Source organism: Cygnus atratus, chromosome 20, assembly GCF_013377495.2.
Source record: "Cygnus atratus isolate AKBS03 ecotype Queensland, Australia chromosome 20, CAtr_DNAZoo_HiC_assembly, whole genome shotgun sequence".
NCBI lineage: Eukaryota > Metazoa > Chordata > Aves > Anseriformes > Anatidae > Cygnus > Cygnus atratus.
In genome coordinates this window covers 3143016-3164939 of record NC_066381.1, presented here as the reverse complement: position 1 = coordinate 3164939, position 21924 = coordinate 3143016, and the positions used below count along the sequence as shown (strand labels likewise).

General features: G+C 49.9%; 1 protein-coding gene across 1 annotated transcript in view; it reads right to left on the bottom strand.

Moving 5' to 3' along the window:
* Window positions 1–21924, bottom strand: part of CASTOR2 (cytosolic arginine sensor for mTORC1 subunit 2) — a 119042-nt gene that overhangs the window by 7492 nt on the left and 89626 nt on the right. Inside the window, exons 3-5 of the mRNA XM_035559097.2 lie at window positions 2853–3046; window positions 1929–2061; window positions 502–625 (exon numbers count right to left, since the gene is read on the bottom strand). Coding sequence (XP_035414990.1) covers window positions 502–625; window positions 1929–2061; window positions 2853–3046 — 451 coding nt within the window. The remainder of the gene's footprint in view (window positions 1–501; window positions 626–1928; window positions 2062–2852; window positions 3047–21924) is intronic.

Here is a 21924-nt window from a genome sequence, read left to right as displayed (position 1 = left end):
TAGGGAAATGACAGTGAGTACTGACACATCACACTGCTTTTCATTCTTTTGATTTTGCAGGGGAAAAAATGTCAGTCCCCACAACTGACAAAACTCTCCCGCCCCTGCCACAAGCCCCTCCTGCAGGAGAGCAGTGGGCCAGGAGCTGCAGGTACCAGAAGGGTGCAGCATAACCAGCCGTATACCCTTGGGATCCATATGGATTTGCAGCACATGGATCAGGTTGCTACTCTTAGCTTAAGTCTGAAAACGCTCACCTTTGCAAAGCCAAAAAAAAAAAAAAAAGCCAAAGTCTTTGGGCAGCCTCAATCTCCTGCTCGCCTTCCACCTGTCAGGACAACCCTCCTGAGCCTGTAAAACCTCCCTCCTCTCTCTCCCTAAATGCAAGACACCAAAACAGCGTAAGCAGATCCCAAAGCATCCCAGAGGAGCAATGTAAATTTGTGTCTCTGCACACCACCCACACCTCCCTGGGGAGCCTATCTCCCTGCCACGACCTACCCATTGGAGTAAAACATGACATCCATTAGGAGTGTAGCAACAGTGGGAAGGGTATCTGGATCCAGGCTGGTGACGCAGAACATATTACTCGGACTGGAAAGGGGATGAATGACAGGCCTCTGAACTGGAAAAGACACACAGACACACACAGCTATGAAGCCACACCTGCAGCAGGTTCACATCCCACAAGACATTATCCATGCACACACAGAGAAAACTGGCAGTGTTTTCAAGGTAAAAGCAGAAACTTTCTCATTACTGAAGCCCTGCGGGCTCTCAGACAGAGACCACGGAGCCTGGGGACAACCTCCTCTTGCAGCATCCTCCCTGAGGTGTGGGCTGAGGGCATCCCAAGTACTCTGCCCTGCATGGAGCACAAGTCAGCTCAGAGGGGCTTTCAGGCCATTGGGTACACTCACAGGAGACCAGGGGCAGCTAAAGGTGGCAAGATAAACTGTACAGCAGAAATAAATTCAGGCTTCCACCATTCAAAAGGACTATGGAGGACATTTCTCTGGCTATGGTTGCTGGCAGTACACCCTCTTTTCCCCCCTTCCTCAAGGCTTATTTTGCTGTAACACTGACAAAAATTAAAAACCAGCTGACACGCAGCAGCTTGGCAAACACACTTGCAGCCAGTGGCTACGGGGCAGCCAGTAGTTAGATATTAAACTGTTAAACACAGCAAAACAGCAAATTGCACACCTGTGCATGTTCTTCACTGTGCCCTTCCTTCATGCTTTTTGTATAAGGCTCATTTTCTTAAGAAGATGATCTACAGCTTTCGAGTGATGAGGCTGAGTGGCACGTCAAAATAAATGATCCCTGCTTTGTTTGGTTGTCGGCACAAAACTGCACACAGGTGTGTATGTAGACATATGTATTTAAGGAGTTCCTTTTCCTGATTGTGCCCTTTGCTTGATGCTTGTTCCTGTACACTGGAAACATCCCAAGGTTTTGTACGGCCTAGGGCTCACTCTGGCCTTGATCCTGAGTGGTACTGAAGTGCGAAAGTTGAACAACAACATTCTCTATGTACCAACTGCTCCAGTGCATAAACAAGCCTCTGTATAAGCTGTTTTCCTTTGAAATGTTAAAACATGAAGTATGGGCTACAGACAATGTCATTTTTGCAACTGAAATGAATTGTTTTAACCTTCTGTCCTACAAAAGGCATGTCTCCTCTAGAGACATTAAACTAGCATTAAAAGCCTCAAATTCAGCAAAGCTCATCAGCATTGCTCAGAAAGTTAAGCACCTACTCAAATCCTTGGTCGAACTGGGATAGATTCAGGCATGTGTTAAGATGGTTTATTACCTTACAACAGGATAACCATCCACCAAAACTCTGAAGGCAGCTAGGAGGCAGACTCCTCACCTCCAGAGAGACAAACTCCCCAGCAGGTTGGGCCTGCGCTGGTCCTTACCCAGTTTTGGTTTGACAAATCCATTTGTTATCCCAAGGTCATCGGCAGCCACCGTCTCCCCGTTCACTACTCTGAGGATGGTGAACTCAGCAGCCAGCGTGTGCATGACGAAGGGCAGGTCTCGCTCACGTACCTGAAGGTGACAACAGGGTTAGCTTGTGATGGCATGCACCAGAAATGAGAGCGTGCTGCAGTGGAGGCTACGCACTCTCAGGGCACAGAAGTGTGGACACATCATTCTGGTTTGAGCCAGAAGGTGCATCAGGATAATTGCTATCTAGATCTGTGTCTAGGGAAGCATTTTTGGTGCTTTTACTGCAAATATCAGTAGGATTAAACACCATGGTGTTCAGGTCTGTGAAAAGCCTGTGGAATTCTACAAGCTTAAAGCAGCTTGCAGTGACTAAGAGGGAGATGTTTCACCTCTTTTCCAACATCCCTTCAAGAATTTAGTGCTGCTTGCTTGTTCTTCAGCCCTGTTCCCTAAGGAAACAGATCTTATGTGGTCGTGCCCTGTGTGCGTGCACACACATGCACACATGTGAGGCAGAATCTGCTCATCTCCAAAACAACTTCGGAGCCTCTTGTCCATCACCAGGCAACCTGACAGCAAATACTATGTTCCTATAATGCAGAAAACCAAAGTCAGAGGGAAGGTGGAAAATGCTGCCAGTGCCTCCAGTAAGGGAAGGACCACTCTCATTAGAGACCAGATAACCCATACCAACAAATGCCTCATGGCTTTTTGGGAATGGGAAAAGCTCCTGAGATGCCAGAGAGCCCAACGGCATGGCACAGAGCTCTGGGGAAAGCAGGCTTTGGTGTTCCTGCTGCTCCTCAAACAACTTGTTGCCAATAAAACTCTGCCCAAGTGAACTTTCATTTGGTGGCAGGTGCCTGCCCAGTTCTCTCGTGTCCTCTTACCAGGATGAAGTCCGTCTGATAGGTGGAGAGCATGAACACTGAGATGTTTTGGTCAGCTAGTGGTGCTATTACTGACTTGGCAATTTTGGTCACACCGATGGGCTGGGAGCCAGAGAAGCCACCTCCACCAGACACCACGTTGAGGGCAAGCCATGTCGCATCGGCCACGCTCAAGTGTTCTGAGGACGGGAGCTCTGCAAAGAGACAGAAGGGGAGGACAGAGGTTTGTTTTAGCAGCAGAGAGAGCCATGTCCACCATCTGATTTGTACGTGGTTAGCACAGACCTCAGTGCAAGGAATGAGATGAGCCCACTTATCCAGCCAGCCTCCTGGGCACCCTACACTGCTTCACAGCCTGGTGCTGTGCTGCTTCTTAGATAAACCAACCACACCAACTTCACTGCAGGATTCACACAGATTTCCAGGGATGACAGAGGGCATTACATGAGCCTCAGCTGTTTGCTTGGATGCTGGTGACCCACACTGCTGACATCCACGCATGGAAACAGCCTGAGGTCTTTGACTTCGGTCTCCTCTACCACCCTATTTCTCCAACTGCTTTACTCAAGCTTTTCTCCCTTTTTCTTTCTTCTTCTTCTTTTTTTTTTTAATTTACTTTTCGTGCTCTAAACCTTTTTTGTTTCCTCCTGGACTTGATACGGAGGTTGATGGAGGAGCCTGGGTGCCAGGGCAAGGCGTGGGAGGTGCAGAGCAGGACCCCTGTGCATCTGCAGTCTGCTGCCTCCATCTCTAATGCAGAAGCCAGGAACCCCACAGCTCTATAAGGGACGGATGGTGTAACACACGCACTAGAGATTACAAGGTGATAACACATTGAGGTAAAGGAAATCGTTTTAAGAATAACCCCAGTTCCATTCCATTTGCTTCTAGTCTATTGTCATTAAGGTGCTCAAAATTTGTACTTAAACCACTTAATACAAATCTCTAACTATTTTAAAGAAACCTTAATGTATTAACTGCCTGTAAAACCAGACACGGACTCTGGAATGAAGGTATAACCTTCTCTAAGATTGTCTGGACTTTGGATTTTGGTTTGGCAAATTGCAGAAACAAACAGTTCAGAGCCAGAGCCAGACTCACAAATGCATAATCCCAGTTAAATCTCCTTGGCTTAAGGAACTTGACCTCAGATGCAGATTCAGCCAGCAAAGACTCAACGGAGGTCCCAGCGGAAAGCTACACACTTTGCTAGAGGTTAGAGCAGCCCAGCAGTCTGAAAACATAAATTGCAGTACTGCTGCTCTTGCACTCAACCCTCGACACCACAGGCACACTGCCCCATGTCCGTACCCACGTCTCCTACTCCATCCACCCACTCCTGGCTCCTCCATGCTGTATCCTTTCCTTCTCCTTCAGTGAGGCCTCTGGGAGCTGTTTCTGTACAGCTCCACACACCATGTAATAAATTCATAACCTCACACCCCCTGAATCCCCAGGCACCGCTGCTCCGAGACAAGGATAGTGCTGAAAACCCAAAAAGAACTGAATAACAAACACTGTTCGTTTTGCCCTCCTCAATAACCTCAGTTGTGTGTGGCATGAAAATAACCCTGAGCAAACACACTGCAAACAGTGGGGACACTGAGGGTTCTGCTTTTGCATTTTGATGTTTAGCTTCATAGGCCAATGTTTCTTTTTTACTGAATAATCAGAGCTTGCACGGAATGAAAACTGGGCACCAGGGAGATTGGGTAAGTTTGTGCATTAATCAACAGCATGTTACCTCGGAGAGACCACTGCAAGTTGCTTGCAGAAAATTATGGCAGCAAAATACCATTTGGTGATCAGATCGCCCTTCACATCAGGAAGGTACCCCCAAAACAAAGCTTACTACATCAACTGGCATGGAGAAGCTAGGGCTCAAAACAACTGCTGCTGATCTAATAAGCAGCTGACACCTTTTTTCTTTTATTCCCAGCTCTACTCCTTGCCTGAGAAACAAATAAAAAGGAGAGGAAAAAAAAAGAAAAAAGATGTGTTCCTTCTTTGGACATGTATTTGCTCCCTGGCACCACGGAGCAGGCAAGTGCAGGAAAGGCACCTGCATGTCATCAGTATTTACACTTCCATTTCCCGCATTCCAGGGCCATTAAAGCAGGCAGGCATCTAAACCACCACAGGGCCAAGTGGCACCTCTCCTCTCTGCAAAATCACACCCAAAGCAGCGGGCAGGGTGGTTGCCCCAGTCCCTGCACTCCATGGCCTGTCCCACCCACAGCCAGCATGTCCCCAGCATGCCCAATTCTCCGAGCAATTTGCCACCAGCAGCGAGAAGAGATCACAGCTCATTTCCCAGGAGAATATTCCTGCTGTGCATGGGTGACGTGATTACAGCCCGTTAAATACCAGTAAGCTATTTTGGGTTGGGGATGCGATGGCAGATGCAGCATTGCTCGGTGGACGGAGGCATTACTGCAATTCCCTCCGGCAGCTGTGGTGCTGGAGGACTGCCCCAAGAAGACCTTGTCGACCTGTTCATTACGGGGCAGGGAGGCCAGTTTGCCAGTTGCATTTGTAATTGCTGGGCAGTGTTGATCATGTTTGTTTTTATGGGTTTAACAGGCCCTGGGAAGTGTGACAGGGTCATTTTGTTCGTTTAAGTAACCTGCTTCTCATAATTCAATTAATTGTGCAAAAGCTATATAGTGACTGAAAGCATCACCTCTGGACACTGTTCCCACTAGGCAGCCAGATGGAAAGGTACAGCCCAAACTTTATTGAAACAAACCCAGGCTAGAAGCTCAACAAATTCATCTAAATAGCACTGAATAAGCCACGTGGGAAGGTGCTTTGCCCAGGAAGCTGTTAAAGGCACCAAGCATAAGGGGAGCTGAAAACACCAAACGAACATTCACGCAGACTCAGTGAGGCAGATGAAGGTAATAAATAAAGAGCAAAATGAGGAACTGTCCATGATTCAGCCCCAACTCACCAAATCCACCACCTCCATCATCTCCCCCATCTCCTGATGCCCTGTGGCTTTGGCACCGAGGCATTCCCCATACAGGATTGGTGCACAGATCCCTCCATCAGGCTCTCAAGATCCCCTCACTGCTGGCTCATCACTCCTGCTTCTGACCAGAGGGGACACCTCACCTCGGGCTGAGAAGGACCTCTACAAAATCAGGGTTGAGCTCTGTTAATTACAAGCAGGGTTTTGGAGCCTGATGTAGAGCGAAGCCTTTTGGTTTTGGTGTTTCGGCTGTGTAACACTTCACACGCCTGCTGCCAGAAGGCCCACAGGAGCGGTTCTGCTCCTGTAGGCTCCATTGTCACTATTTTCTGCCTGCCACCACAACCACCACTGGCAGGTCACACACTCCAGCTGCCATTTCACCCACCTTAGCTGGCTTCCAACCCCACCAACCTACGCAAGCCGTGATCATCCAGAATCTCGCTGGCCCATTTGGCAGGTGCAGCTGAAGGAAAGCAGCGTCCGTGGCACACGCCACGCTGGGCCGCGAGCTGGTTAGTGTCGTACCAGCCATAATTGGCTCCTGAGCACAAATAATCAATACCATTTCCAGTGAGGACAACAAACCTTGGCCGAGACCCAAGCAAGGATTGAGCAGCTGCCTCCAGAGCACTAGGAAATGCTGTAAGCACGGCGAGCCGGGCTCCCCGTGGCACTCCGAAAATACCTTTGGGAGGACACCGGGCAGGATGATGAGCTTCCAGCTCGGAGGGAAAGCAGGGAAGGAGTCTCCTTGCTTACAGCTGTGGGAGAACAACAATGTTTTGTGCTTTCCTGTCCTGTTTCCTGGGACCCTTAAGCCTTGTGCACCCTGTGGGGCAGGACGTAAAGAGCTGGGAGAGCCCTCCTGCCGGAAAATGGGCAAAATGCTCTGAAAGCACATCACCACCAGAACTCGTCTTCCTGTACCTCATTTAAATGGATTCAATTTACTCAAAGGGCTTAAATTAAGGGGCCACGACAGTAACTGGAAAATGAAGGGTTCCACAGTGCAAATGCACCTCCCCATTTCCTGCAGAGTTTGTTCCAACTTAACAGCAATCAGATACGCACTTGAGGACACCTATTAGCTTTCAAATGAAACCATAGATATATGATGGATTTATTGTGGTGCTTGGAGGGAAATGAAGGTGCTAAGCTGGTTTGTTTCTTTGGTGTGATATGTTGGATCATTTCCTAAGCACCTACCTTCTTCACTCGGTACAAAAATTTTCGCATTATAGCAGAGTACTCTGGGTGAAACAATTGCTCATTCAATTCATCATTATAGGGCTTTATGTTTTCAGCCATGGCCAACTCTGAATGTTGAAAAATAATGAAATTAAAAATTACTGTGCCTTTTTTTTTTTTTAGCAGCCTTCTGGCTTTAGATCCCTTACACTGTACTTATTTCACCTTTTATAGCCTCCCTCTGCAAAAATGACAGCTAGAGTCCTGCTTGCATTAAAAAGATAAAAGGAAAAAGCTCCTGCAATAGTAGGACTCCAATGGTCAGGCATTAAAAATAAAAGTGCTGCCAACTGCAAAATTCATAATAAATTGGGAGAGCTGTCACCCATGCCTCTATGTGGCAGCACAGTTTATGTACATATATTTTTAATATGATTTTTATATTTATTAAAAGGTTCTCTTCCCGCTGCCCAGTGGAAGCTGTCCATTGCTCCGCAGTTTTGAAATCCTATCTTATAATGAAGCGAGGGATTATCTCGGGTCGTAAAGCCTGATCCAAAGCCCGGGCATCTCTCTGACTTCTCGATCAGCTTTGTCACGCAGTCACCGAGGAGGGGATGGGATGCCAGCAGGCGCTGCAGCTGGGTGCTGCCAAGATGAGCACACAGTAGCCAGAGCATCAATGAGCCCATGGGGAGCCAGGATGCCCAGGGTGGGTTTCCAGCACCCACTGGCCTGGTTTCCCTGATACCTAACACAGTGTATGTGTTTAAACTGGATGTCCCTGCTCAGAAAACCTCTCAGAGGCTTCTTATTCTTGAGAACACCATGGAAACTGGCCACACGAGCTCTTGGGGAGAGTGGGAAGAGGATAAGCACCTGAGACTCACATTTTTGGAGAGATTATGCAAAGTAATACTCCTTTAACGCTAAGAAATGGGGTGCTTTGTTTCTCTCACTTCCAGAAAGCAACGCAAATGGGTTGAAATTGGGGTAGAGATGTCATTTTATCAGTTTCTGTGGTGTGCTAAAATCCAGAAACAGCTCTGGAGCCAGTGCAATGCCCAGCTCCTTGTGTCCCAGTCCTCACCACCCCAGAATCACCTGGGTTATTGCTGCAGTACACCCCATTCCTCGCTTTGCTCTGCCACAAGCCGAAGTGATCCACTGCTGAGCTTCCCCTACAGGGACCCCACCAAGGCGAAGAAGTGTCTTGGAGATGTTACAGTGCCAATCATAACCTGTCAGAGGATGCAAATATCCTTTTTTTTGCATCTAGGCACGTGCACCGCCAGCTTCACACTTAATAACTGGGAGCAAAGGCAGTGTCGTTGCCACACCAACTCTCAATAAGCCCCGCAGGCATTTCCAGCACGGTGCGAGATGGCTGCCAGGCAGAAAGTCCTCTGAGTCGGTTTGATTCGAGTGCCACGGAGTGCTCTCACAGCGAGGGACTTAGCAGAGCACAATATCCGGGCGAGATGAAAGCGCATCGCCTGGCTTTGTGCTGGGAAACAAGGTGATTAGGTCCAAAAAGTTAATGCTTCTGTGCAGGAGAGAAGGAAGAAAATCGCACAGCTCTGATTCAGCTGTAATCATTCAATGAGTCTGAGCTCGTCCTGGGAAGAGGTTGGCATGCTTGCAACCAAGCAGCTTTTGCAAATTTTTTTTCTCCTTTTATGTTAGTGGTTTGGTCAACTGCCACCCTCTTCAGAGGGTGATGCTGGAGATGATGGGTGCCAGAAGCAGGCAGAGGAGAAAGTCCTGCCAGCACAAGTCACATCACAAGGAATGTGATGCCTCCAGACCCACACGTGCTCTGGGTCATCCCTGGAGGCACAAGCTGGCAGCGATATGTCTGATCCTGCAGGACATCAGGGATCTTTTAAGTGCTGGTTGCTCCAAGCATTCATTAGATACCACATGCTACCAGGGAATGCGATGGCAGATTTCTCCAGGACCACAGGGGACCAGAAAACTTCAACTTTTGTCTCTTTTATTACTCTTCTTTGCCCCCTATTTTCTCCTGATGGGATGCCCAGGCACCTCTGCAGGGCTGCATCGACAGCCGGGGATCCTCACCATCTCCAACTGCCTGCTTCTGTGTTTTTGACATTTTTATCTAACAGAACATGCAGAACTGAGTTTCTTATTCCAAACTCCCTCAATAGGGAAGCTGTGAAACCCGTCATCTCATTTTCCTATTTAGGTATTATCCCACTCACAAAACTGTCAAAAGAACATTGTTAGGTTCATAAACTCAAACACTCTGCAGTGAGGAAATGACAGCTTGACATTTTATATATTTAACCTCAATGCTTCTGTGCCTCAGTTTCCTACCTATAAAGTGGGTACAAAAAATAACATTTCCTCTAAGCCTTGCTCTCAAGAAACAGCTGACCTGTTTAGCTGGGGTTTGTACACATCTCACCATCAAAGCATTTCACAGTTAATGCAAAAATCAGCACTATGGAGAAAAACAGCATGGAAAATTTCTGCCCAGAAAGGGAATTTGGCAAAGATTGAAGTGTTTGAAAACAGAATAAGAATGGGAAGAACGGGGAAGCGTTGCTCTGGCCTCTTTTGAAGATTCTTCCAGGGTGATGTGCTTTCTCACTGCTGTGGGAGGAAGCTGTTGGTGCTAGTGCTATTCTGGGGTTATTAAGGTAGGTTTGAAAGGCAAAGGTCTCTCACTTTCCACTATCAAGACCATGAAAGGCAGACAAAGGGAAAGGAGGAAAAGAAGACAAGGAAGGGAAAACAAGCAGCCAGAGCCTGGCAAAGTCTCCGTCCCCAAGCCCCAGGCAGCTGAAGCTTGCAAAGCACTCAGCCCAGCCCAGCTCTGCCCAGGTCTGCACCTCCTGTGAGCGCTCCCGGAGCACGTCAAGCCATGCAGCCACTTCCCACGTGTGATTTATCTTCTCCTGGTCCCTGCCTGCTGTTACGAATTTTCCTTCAACTACGGATTAACTCAATCTAAAAGGCCGTTCGTGGGTTTACACCAGAATGGATGAACATACCCAGTGCAATTTTCTTGTGTTTTCCTGGCAGTTCCATCAAACTCTACCCAGTGTAATGACCAGTTCGAATTTCACACTACTCGTGCGAACAGGACAAATCACACACACAGGGGATTGCACACAGTGACTCCAGGTCCCATGTCCATCTGACAAACTACTGTTATTGCTCAAAGGAAGACAGCTATCCATGCCCTTCACTGGAGAGGAATTACAAACATTCTCATCCCCCCTTTACTTTCTAAAAATCGGGATACCTGGCTCCCTGCCTCCCAGATCACCTTGCTCACCCAGGGCAATCCTTCAGGCACAGTGAGGAGTAGCTCCTAGCCAGAGGCAGCAGCTGAGTTAATACAGAATATTTTTCAGGAGCAACTGGAAAGAGACTGTGTCAGCTCAGCAATAAGCACCAAAGCTTCACTGTCCCCATAAACAATTTGCAGGGGCACGTGAGTATTCTGAATTTTCAAACAACAGGGATGTTTTTTTGTAAAGCATCTCTGGCTGCAGCCAGAGAGTGGTGGTCACTGGCTCCATGTCGTGAAGGCTGGTGACAGGTGGTGTCCCTCAGGGTCTGTCCTGGGACTGGTGCTGTTTATTATCTCTATCAATGACATCGGCAGTGGGATCAAGTGCACCCTCAGCAAGTTTGCAGATGACACCAAGCTGAGTGGTGCGGTCGATACAACAGAAGGAAGGGAAGCCATCCACAGGGACCTGGACAAGCTTGAGAAGTGGGCCCACGTGAACCTAACGAGGTTCAACAAGTGCAAGGGGCTGCACCTGGGTTGGGGCAATCCAGACATGAGCACAGACTGGGAGAAGAACTCACTGAGAGCAGCCCTGCAGAGAAGGACTTGGGGGTTCTGGTGGACAAAGAGATCAACATGAGCCAGCAGTGTGTGCCTGCAGCCCAGAAGGGCAACTGCATCCTGGGCTGCATCAACAGAGGAGGGGAGGGAGGGGATTGTGCCCCTCTGCTCTGCCCTTGTGATCAGAGGGCTGGAGCACTTCTCCCGAGAAGACAGGCTGAGAAAGCTGGGGATGTTCAGCCTGGAGAAGAAAAGGCTCCGGGAAGACCTCCTTGCACCTTTTCAATACTTAACAGGGCTTATAGAAAAGATGGAGAGGGACTTTTCACATGGACAGATGGTAAAAGGACAAGGGGGAATGGCTTTAAACTAAAAGATGGGAGATTTAGATTAGAGGTTAGGAGGAAGTTCTTCACTCAGAGGGTGGTGAGGCACTGGCACAGGCTGCCCAGAGAGGTTGTGGATGCCCCATCTCTGGAGGTGTTCAAGGCCAGGCTGGACGAGGCCCTGGGCAGCCTGGTGTTGTGGGTGGCATCCCTGCCCTTGGCAGGGGGTTGGAACTGGATGACCTTTAGGCCCCTTCCAACGCAAGCCGTTCTGTGGTTCTACGATCTCTATGACCTAATAACCTAACCAACCCCATCCACTGGCACGTGAAACACAACTGCTTCTGCAGGCGCTACAGCTGAGCAGCTCTCGAGCAAGACCTTTGTAAGAGTTTGTTGGGAAGGGGGGATGTAACGCTGTGCAGCTTCTCACTGCTCCAGATCTGCCCACGTATCCGCATGCAGTAAGTGGGAACGTCGTTCTGACAGCACTGGAGATGTCATGCTCAAAGGCAGAGAAGTCAGTGTATTTTTACCACTTACGTACCGTTACCAAAACACATCCCAGGTACAACTTCCATGCCATGGATGATGGAAGAGGACAGTTTATTGCTGCTTCTCTTTGCAGCAATACTCTTTTCTCTTTTTCTGGAAGACGCGTGTCCCTTTTTCAGCAGATGCCAAAGTGATCTTCACCTCTGCGTACGTGGCCACGGCCCACGTGGATTTTGAGGAATGAGATGAGGTACGTGCTGGTGCAGTACCTTCCTGGAAAGTTCCCTAGCTAGGCTGCTGAAAGCAGCAGAAGTGGCGATGTATTTACACTAGTCACGGAGCCTGGGAAGGAGTACGTGCTAATTAAAATTATTCTTTCTGCTCAGCGTGTCCTCAGCTGCGTTTGTACAGAGCAGAGATGACGCCATGTGGCTGACTGATCTATTTACACCTCTGGAGTCCCCTGCTCATCCCCATCCCTGTTTCCCAATTAAGGGTGCAGACAGGAGTCTGGGCTAGTTCCAGCAATCAAATACTCCTGGCTCACTGCTGGGGCTGAGGAGACAAGCCAGTGACTTTTACCCACCCCAAGCCATTCAGGATCTCTCTGCTGCCTGAAAACAGCAAGCAGAGGAACCTGGAAAGCCCATTCCTGGGAAAGAGATAAAATAAACTGGATATTGTTATCAGATGCTGCCATGTATGTAAAAAGCCTCCAAAAGCCAGGTTAAAAATGTCTGCGCTTTTCCTTCCTTTAAAAAGTAGAGGCAGAAGGATTCATCTTCACACCTGTGCTGCATTCCTCTGCCAACAAACGGAGCACGCAGAGCAAGCAGTCCCAGCTACAGCTGGACCGAGGCGCACAGCTGGCATCGCACGCTGCTGGGCTGGGTCTCGTGGTGCTCTCGTGTTGAAGCCCAGCGCTGCCGCAGCGTGCTGCACCCAGAAATGCTCCCGATACCTCCAGTTCATGATATGCATGTGCTTGAGCACTCATCAGCTATCACCTGGCACCACTGGGCCAGAACTGGAGTGCCCCATTGCCTGGCAATGCTCGCCCACTGTGCACAGCCCCGGCCAGCTGCAAGCCTGTGTTCCCCCACCGTAATGAAGGTACCTTAACGTTTGCAAAGACTTCTGCTCCTGTTAAAAGAGACGGCGTGCCTAAGAGTGTACAGACTCATAGAATCTTTCAGGTTGGTAAAGATCTTCAAGATCACCAAGAGCAACCATCAACCTGACCTACCCAATCTCATCACCAAACCACGTTCCTTAGTGCCACGTCCACGTCTCTTAAATACCTCCAGGGATGGGGACGCCACCACTTCCCTGGGCAGCCTGTTCCAAGGCTTGATCGCCCTCTCCAGAAAGAAATCTTCCTGATATCCAACCCAAACCTCCCCAGGAGGCTGTCGCCTCACAAACTATCATTTGTCACCTGTAGAAAGAGACCAGCACCCTGAATGATCCAATTCAACATTGCACTGCAGATAGAGAGAAGAAAGCATCTGGCAGATGTGCCTTCACTGGGCACATTGGCACCTCAGGGCTTTTGCTGGCTCCCCACTGAAACACCAGCGGCTGCAAGAGAAATCCTGGCACTCTGCTCTCTTCTTGCAGGGATGGGGCTGTATCTCTGCACCTCAGGCCTCTCAGCATGGGCTGCACTTCTGCTGCCTGCTCGGCACAGTGATCCAGCAAGCAAAGCGAGGATTAAAGAGCAGCTGACCACCAAGGTGGTGAAGAGTAAGCACAGGGGATGAAAGTCTCCTGCTGTACTCTGCCTTGCTGCTTTTGACCTCGAAGACGTAGGTGCTGGCAGATGCCCTTCCAAGCTGGAGATGTGGGTCCCATCCTGCCCGCAGTGCCCTGCAGACGAGGTGTTTGCAGGAGCTGCTGAGGGCAGGGAGTCCTCCAGCAGAACACAGCTCACCTGTACAGCTGCATGCCTGGGTTTGGTGACCATCCAAATTGCCACCAAACAGCAGGCAGATATTCGTACAAGTTCATGGAAGCTTCTTATGGGAGAAGGGTGCACTGATGAATACAGTACTCTTCAGGTAGGAAGATTTTTTGTCACTGAAAATGTGTAATGAAATGCTGAGGGGCCCACGTAATTTCATCAATATTCAGATAAATAATTAAAATGCATTCCTCCTCAACCCCATTGCTTATTTCTCTTTTAAATACAAGGGATTTGGAATACACATCACCCACGTGCTGGAAAAGATGAAGCTTTGCTGACTTCCTGCAGCCTTTGGTGTTCTCTGGAGGAACCAGTTTTCAAGATGAATGCTCTCCTGACTGCAGCAGCAGTGTCTCTCTCTGTCTCCCGGACTCCGATGCTCTCTGATGCTGAGGGCTGCAGGATGTTCTGCAGGTGCTGTGGCCCTGCAGGACAGGGGCAGGCCGGGCGCAGGGACGCTGGGGCAGTAGCAGGGGTCAAGGTGTAGCAGGGGTTTTGGTTTCCCAAAGCCACCTGTGTCCACAGTGCCGGGGCACTTGGAGCCATCCCCAGCAGTGCCCGCACCACTGAGCTGAGGGGTCTCCGTGCCTTCTTTCACTCTGAAACAGGAAAAACAGCAACAGCTGCAGAAATCCAATCAGTTGCTTTCTTCTCCCTCCGTTAGGCTCCAACCTACAAGCAAAACAAGTGACTCCTTTGGTCTGCATCTGGAGTGCAGCTGGATCGTCTTGCAGCAATGAAAGGCCAGGATTTCCCAGGGGAGAAAAGAATGAGTTTGCAACGCAAGGAGAGAGATCTTCAGCCATGTGAAGCAAGATACATTTGCTCTCAAACCTGCAAATATTCCTCCCAGTCTCAGCTTCCCCATCTTCTAGCATCTCTGTGTTGATGTGACGGAGAGCTGAACTCCACAACCGCTGAGCACTACGCTGCAGCCTTCCAGGTGCTGCAGGCAGAGGCCAGAAACGCTGCCTGGGGTCTCCTCATGTCCCACACCAACCACTGGCATGCCTGAACGGTGACGTGTTCTGCTGCACACCTACCAGACCTGCTGCACCTCGAGCAGCTTCACCGGAAGCATCCGGCACAAACCTTCAGACCCACGTGAGCTCATGTGCTCAGCCCTCTCCCTTTGCTGGCTCAGGAGTTTGTACCTGAGGAGTCTTGCAGGGACCTTGCTGCGAGCATCGATGTTTCCTGGCCTCAAGGAAGCCCCCAGGCTGACCAGTCCTTCCCCCAGCCTGGAGTGAAGGCTGTGGCAAGAAGCAGAGCCTAGTGTAGCTGAGCTCCCTGCGGGTGCAAGGGATGAGTATTCCTGGACGTGCTGCTGTGGTGCTGTGATCTGCCACCCCATGAAACAGGAGGAGAACACTTGTGTCATCTCAGGTTGTGTCCAGAGCTACAGACAAGGCTACGGCAGTGAAATGAATGAGGGAGGCCATTTGTAACGTTCAGGTGGGTCTCTGATACACAGCAGTGTTAGAGCAAGTCTCTGCAGAGTAAATCTGTTTACATGAAATTTCCAAGCTCTCTGACCTTTGGAGTTGTTTTTCTAAATGCCCCCACCCCTTGTTCCAGTTAGCGGATGTGGAAGAGAAGAAATCTTTCTTGGAGATGTTTTGGATCCACACCAATGGCCACACTGAGTCAGGCCAGAGGCAGTGTCAGTAGTGTCCAAGTGACAGAGGATCACACAGGTCTGCTGTTTGGGTGTTCCCGTCTCACTCTGAGACTGCAGAATGGCTCCAGAACACTTCTCAAGAACTTACACCAGTTCAAAAACAAATTTTGGGGCAGCACTGACATACCTGCACATCTGTGGGTGAACCAGAGAGAAACAGGGGAGTGCTTGCTACCCAGCCCACTGTCCCGAGAATGACACCTGCTCACCACTTGCCATCTGAAGCCATCACTGCAAAAATCAAAGACCGGGGGGGGCCACCAGCCACACAGACCAGCTGAGCTCTGCTCCATCCATGTCTCCTGCCAGCAGCAGGCGTGCAGGTGACATAAGACAGTGCTGGGAAGGGGCTTCACAGCAGCTCAGTCTCCATTTTGTGAGTTGTTTCTTTCTTTCTACCTCCCATGTCCTGTTTTATTTGTGGACAGACAGAGGGGGTATGTCACTATTTTGTTTGAAGTGAGAAAATCTTTCCTTGGCTGGGAGGTGCTGAAGTGTTCTAGAGGTGTCACCAGTCCTTGCCACTTCTGGAAAGCTGAATACACAGGTGTGAAGGCTGCACACACTCACTCATGCAGATGCTTTTGAAAAAGCACCACGAGAAATTTTCCAATTGTTGGTGAAATCCTTAAAGCTATGGCTTGGTGCATAAGCCAGCTTCCCTTCCCTGCAAGGGCATGGTGTGACACACTGCTGGCGTGAACCTTCCCCTCCGACAGATCTGCCCCTGGCAGGCGCTCACCAGGCAGCCTGGCAAGAGGCCGGGAGCACACACGGTGCCACCACCTCCCTGCTCCCACCTCCTTATGTGCACAGCCGGGAGCTGTCCTTCAACTCTGCCCAGCTGGCTGGGGTAGACGACTGCTGTTCACTGCTGCCTACACACACACGCCACCCGCAGGCAGGGCTGATGCAGAATCAGATGCAAAGTTTGCTCCACAAGTTGCTGATGGAGGTGGATGTCCCGGAGGGGTGCAGGGGTGCTCGTCCCCGTGCACAGCCCCACCAGCACCATCCTGCGTGCGTTCCGCTCCCCATCGCCACCCTGGCCCAGGGCTGCAGCACCAGCCTTGCCCTCCTCCCTGCTCAGCAGAACCACCACCCATTTTATTTAAAAGGTATGAGGGCAAATCCTGCAGGCAAATTGAACCTGCGCCTGCGAGACAGGGAGAGAAACGGCTGCCGATGGGTTTATTTTTGCACAGCCTCCTGCTTACAGAGCACCGGGAATTGCTCACATTACATCATCTGCACACCCCCGCCCCTCCACGGCTCAAACCCTGCAAGCACACAGCGCAACCAGCACCACAACCTTCAGCACAACCAGCACAACCTTCGGCACAAGGCTTCTGCTGGCGACTGGTAGCAACAGCTACAGGAAAATTAACTCTTTGCCACACAGGGTGCATGCTGTGTTCTCCAGGGGCTGGTAGCCAGCCCTCTTCTGTTGTGGCCAGCTGCCGCAGCAGGGATGTCAGAGTCCTCAGGGATGAGCAAGCTTTGCTCCAAGGATTTAGCTAACAGAACAAGTATTTAGTTAACAGGACAACAAGTCTGAGATGCTCCCAGCCTTTCCAAAGGCTGGGCTAATGATGAGCAAGAGCAGCCACTTGATACCCCGCGGAGCAGAGCGCAGTTCTGACGGAGGGAAGTGACCGATCAGGACTTCCAACTCGCGCCCACAGACCTCGGTTTCACAAGGAACGGGCACTGTCAGTGTCCATTTTCCTCGAGACCCACGTGCCCTGACGGAGCAGCCGCTGAAACAGAGGCACAGGCATCTTGTCAAGAGCAACACAAAAGCTTTTCTTTGCAGGAAATTAAAAACAAGGAAACAAACACCAGCGCTTGCGTAAGCCCCAGGCTGGCTCTGAGAGAAAATTACCTCAAGACTGTTTGTGTTCCAGATCAATGCATCAGCTGCAGCGTGGGGCAATTAGCACCTTGAAATTATTCAGCAAGCTGAGGGGTGGGAGGTTTAGGGGAGGGTGGTGAGGGAAGGCTGACAGCAAGCAGGAACAACGACAGATCTTCCTGGGTACTGAAGTCAGCGGTGGGCTCCAGCCGAGCCCAAGTTCGGATACAGGCCCAGCTGGCCGATGTTTCTGTGAGGCAAAAGGGGTGCAGCTGACACTGCTCCCATGCAGCAGGGCACAGCACGAACAAGGAGAGCAGCAACAAGCAGACTGGGACTGGCTGGGGCTAAAGATACCTGCCCAGTTACACCAGAGACCAAAGCTTCAGCCTTCTCTGCTGTATCCAGCACTCCAAGCAAAGTAAAGGTACCTCATAAGCAGCCCCGGCCGTGCTGGGTACGTGCATGGGCACGAGGTGTGGTCTGGCCACAAAGCAAAGGTCCCAAGCAAGTGCCAGCCTGCTTAGGGCTAGGCCCAGGCCCACGACAAGGCTCAGGACCGGTCCCTTTCGGAGGAGCGAGTGTCCTTGCAGAGGCTGCGGCCTTTGCTGCAGGACATGGGGCTTCCGCCACCGCTCCTAAACACGAGCCTGCAGAAAAGGCAGGTACCAGAGACACAGCAAGGATTAAAGCAGCCACTTGAGAAAGCCCTGCTCCTCGCTAACAGGTCTCCATGCTTCTATTATTCATCTAGGATGAAAGGAAAACCACCTCTGTCCAAACGGTTTTCTATTATCAAGAATGTGTTTGCATCTAATCTGAATGGGGGAGGCCGAGGCAAGCTGACTGCAAAACTCTTTCAGGCACTGATGCTCTTAACACTTTGAAATCATGCTAATCTGGTAAGGCACTGAGGGAATTATGCAAGTAAACAAAGCCAGGCCCCGATAAGGAGCATTACAGATCGCACACACCACGTATTTAGCACTCAAAGGGAGGGAGGTGGCCGTGGCTTGCACAGTTCCCTGCAGCCTGGTGCAAGAGAAGCTGCGGCGGCCAACTGCCCTAACCACTGAACCCTGTAGCCCACGACAAGCAAAATTAAACAGCAGGATGTGAGCGCTGCTGCTCACAGCAAGGTTTTCCTGAGCATTAACATTTGATCACAGCACTTCCTTCGCCAGGATACAGAGAGATGCAGGAGGGCAGGCTAGAAACCAGGAATACAAATGGCCAGAACGTAAGGGTTAGCCGCAGACAAAGCTCGGGCAGGAGACAGCAGTTTTCCCTCTTGCCTCGGCATGGCTGGTTGATGTTCGGCAGAACTTGAGCCCTCTCTTCATTCCAGGTTGCTTCATGCTTTGTGAGAACGATGCAGGAAGGCTTCAAACTGCTGCCCATCCTCCCATGGCGCTGGCTTCGCTGGGAGCTCTCCCGTGATCTCCCTGCCAAGTCCCCCAGACAAACAAGCCTCGCAGTTGGAGGAAAACTGATCTAACTCCTAAATCAACTTTCTAATTCAGGGGCAATTTTTCAAAAGCCTCTCCCTGCTCCAGGACACGCAGAGCCTGACTTTGCACAAGCACTCCTCTCACCTCGGAAATAGCAAGGCTGCAAACGAAGCCCCCCAGCAGTCCCCCGGGGCTGCAGACACTTTCTGCAAAGCTCTGTTGCTATCTTCTTTGTCTCCCTTTCCTTATTTCTACAATGGGGATATGAACCCTGTCGTTTCAGGAATGCTGATGAGTGACTAATAGCTGCAAAGCATTTGGAAGGTAAAATGGTCTGGGTAATTATTACCCTGAGTGACAAAGAACAAGACAGTTCAAGAGTACACACTGGTGGATTGCAACACCCCGCAACGAGGGAGCACCCAAAATCTCCCAGCAAAGCCTGCTCAGGTGGCCAGGCCCAATGCTGTACCTTGGGAGAGGCGCTATGGTGTGTTCACCTCATCTGCAGCATTTGATTCTGTTATCATGAAGGTAATTGCCAGTGGATAAAAGGGATGAATGCGTGAAGATAAGGGGAAGGCTGGCTCCAAGAGGGGCCTCTGGCAAATTTGGTTGAAACCAGCCAAAAGAGAGGCTCATTCAGTGCACGTGTGCAAATCTCGCTTTCTTACGGAGAACATTGGTGTTCCTGAGACAGCCAGGCTTTGGGGTAATCCAGCACTGAATTCCACCAAACGGCAACTTTAGGTGCAATTAAAAAAGAGATGCTTTCCATGTCAGGCTGTATACTCTGGAGGCAGCCAGTTCACCCGAACAAGACAGCTCAGGATTTTACTTTTTTACTTCTACTCCCATAACCATGAGATCAATGTAGCCAGACATAGAAGAAATAGGCACAAAATTCACACTGAGATGGGTCTCATGCTAAAACATAGTTTTCCCCTATTTCTCCAGAACATTCAGGACAAATACAAATATGGAACAGGACTGACACTGGAAAGCAAACAGCATTTAGTCACCCACACAGACCTCTAACAAGCACTTTACTGCATAAGTGAAAATCCTCTGCAAAGCAAAGTTAGTTCAGGGGAAGGAAACCTTTAGGAGAGTGGTAGGAGAACTCCCTGACTGCCCATTTGTGGGAAATTAGAGGTAAAAACAAAACATAAGAGGGAAACCAGAATGGTTTAAGCAGGAAACCTCCAAACTGAGGAAGCAGTAGGGCTGTGGTGGCCTGCTAACAGGCATATATAAAGTGTTTGTGTGCATGTACATCCATACGCCTATATATAACACACAAACATGCCAGCTTCTGCACGCACTGCAAGGCTCTCCCCTCCCAACCAGTCCCATTTTCAGCCAGTATCAGGCTCACAGGACAGGCAATTTGTCTTCAGGCCACACATATGAGCTGGCATCAGGAGAATTTGTCCCCTTCTTGACCCCAGCATGTTGTTTCGTTCTATTTCTGTATTTTTGATCTGTAACCCATGACAGAGGTTTTTGGCACTGTTGCTGGAAGGTCAGGAAGGACCACGGAAGAGCAAGTCCCAGGCACGGAGCTCTCACAGAGCATGAACCGTCAGCTGCCCCGCCAGGAATTTGCTGTGCTTTGAATTCAAAGAATCTCTTCCAAAAACAAACAAACAAAACACAACACTCAGGCCTCTATGCCAGGATGGTAAGCTGGTGGCAGAGCCCAGGGAGCATCCCACGCTCAGATGGGGCAGCTGACCTTGGGGAGATGCTTGGCCACAAGCTTGTGAGAAGGGACGAGGTGAGATGGAAAAAGCAGATTCCTGCAGGAGGGAAGCCCTCTGGGAGCTCCTGCCCAGCACTAAGTGTGCTGTTGGCCAGCTGGTTTATTAGTGTTGCCCAAAGCAGAAGAAAGTGTCTGCAGAACTGCTGAAGACCTAAGAACCGTTCTGTGGATTCCCTTCTCCCTTCAAGGACTATAAAGGATGCTTTGTAATGTAGATACTACTACCGATAGGTGCAGGTGAACATCTGCTGATGATTTCTAGTGTTGTCTTGTTGAAGGCTTCAACAACGGAGTCCAAGCCGTGCCAAAGAGGACAGCAGGTTTGGCCAGGAGGAAGACTTTGGTCCCAGGTTCTTGTGAACCAGAGAAGCCAAGCCAGGCTGAGGAACTGGAGACAACTGTGAGAAAGAGCCATGTACATCAACAGCGTGGCGATAACTACGCCAGGATGAACCTACCAAATGCACGACCTCTTCATGAGCTCCCAAGCAAACTGATGTATACACATGTTAAAGGTCCTAGAGGAAGACATCCAAAGGGAAAAACAAAACAAAGAAAAAAAAAAAGAAAGCTATGGGGGCTGTGTTTTCAAATGATAAAAGACCACAGATCTTGAAGAAATGGCACTTTGTCGTTTCTACAGCCCCAATTCCCATGTCTAAAGGTCTCAAAAAGAAGGTGGACACAGGTCAGGTGCTTCCCCTTGCACAAGGCAGGCATGTATCTAAATAGGTGAAAGCAGAGAACAGGTGGGTTCTACGTTCCCTACTGGAGACAAACCACAGCATCCTGTTTTTCAGTGCTCAGATTTAAAAAAATCCTCAAACTTGACAGTTCTCACCTCTCGGTCTAACGACACGGTATCAGAGGACTTTGTTACTGCAGATGCTCCATCATAGGATCACCATTCCTGCAGCTCTGTGCACCACGCATGGCCCACAGCCCTTGCTGGACAGGGACAGTCCCTGCAGGATGAGGGCATTTCATGGACTGAGCACACATTCCCACTGCCTCTCCAGCTTCTCAAAACATGTTTTTCCCTGGGTGGAAAACAGCATCTTCCCCCCTCCAAAGGCCCACCTCCGGTATCAGCATCCAGGTGTTCCCCCGGCCACGGCGGGTACATCGTCACTGCTCACCCACTCGGGCTCTGGCACGTGAGTTTTCTGTTTAATAAACTTTCCTGCAGTTTGTGCTCCTCGGTAACCCCGCGGCAGTAGTCATGGCGACAAAACCGGGGGCCTTGGCAACACACCAATGATGCTGCAAATCTACGATGACTAATCCTAAAAGCCTAATTTGTAGGACTCATTTAAATGCTTAAAGATATGCAGGTCACCACAGGGGTCGGCTTAATGGCTATGGCATATCTGGTGGTGAGGCAGTTGTTACGGGAGGAGCAGCCAGGGCATCTTCTGGTCATAAAATCAAGTGGGTTTTTAATGCAAGATGCAGACTAAAGAGATTAAATGGAAAGTAGAATTTAAACGTAGGCACGATAACAAACCCAGCTGATTCCCAATCAAAGAGCTGGTCAGA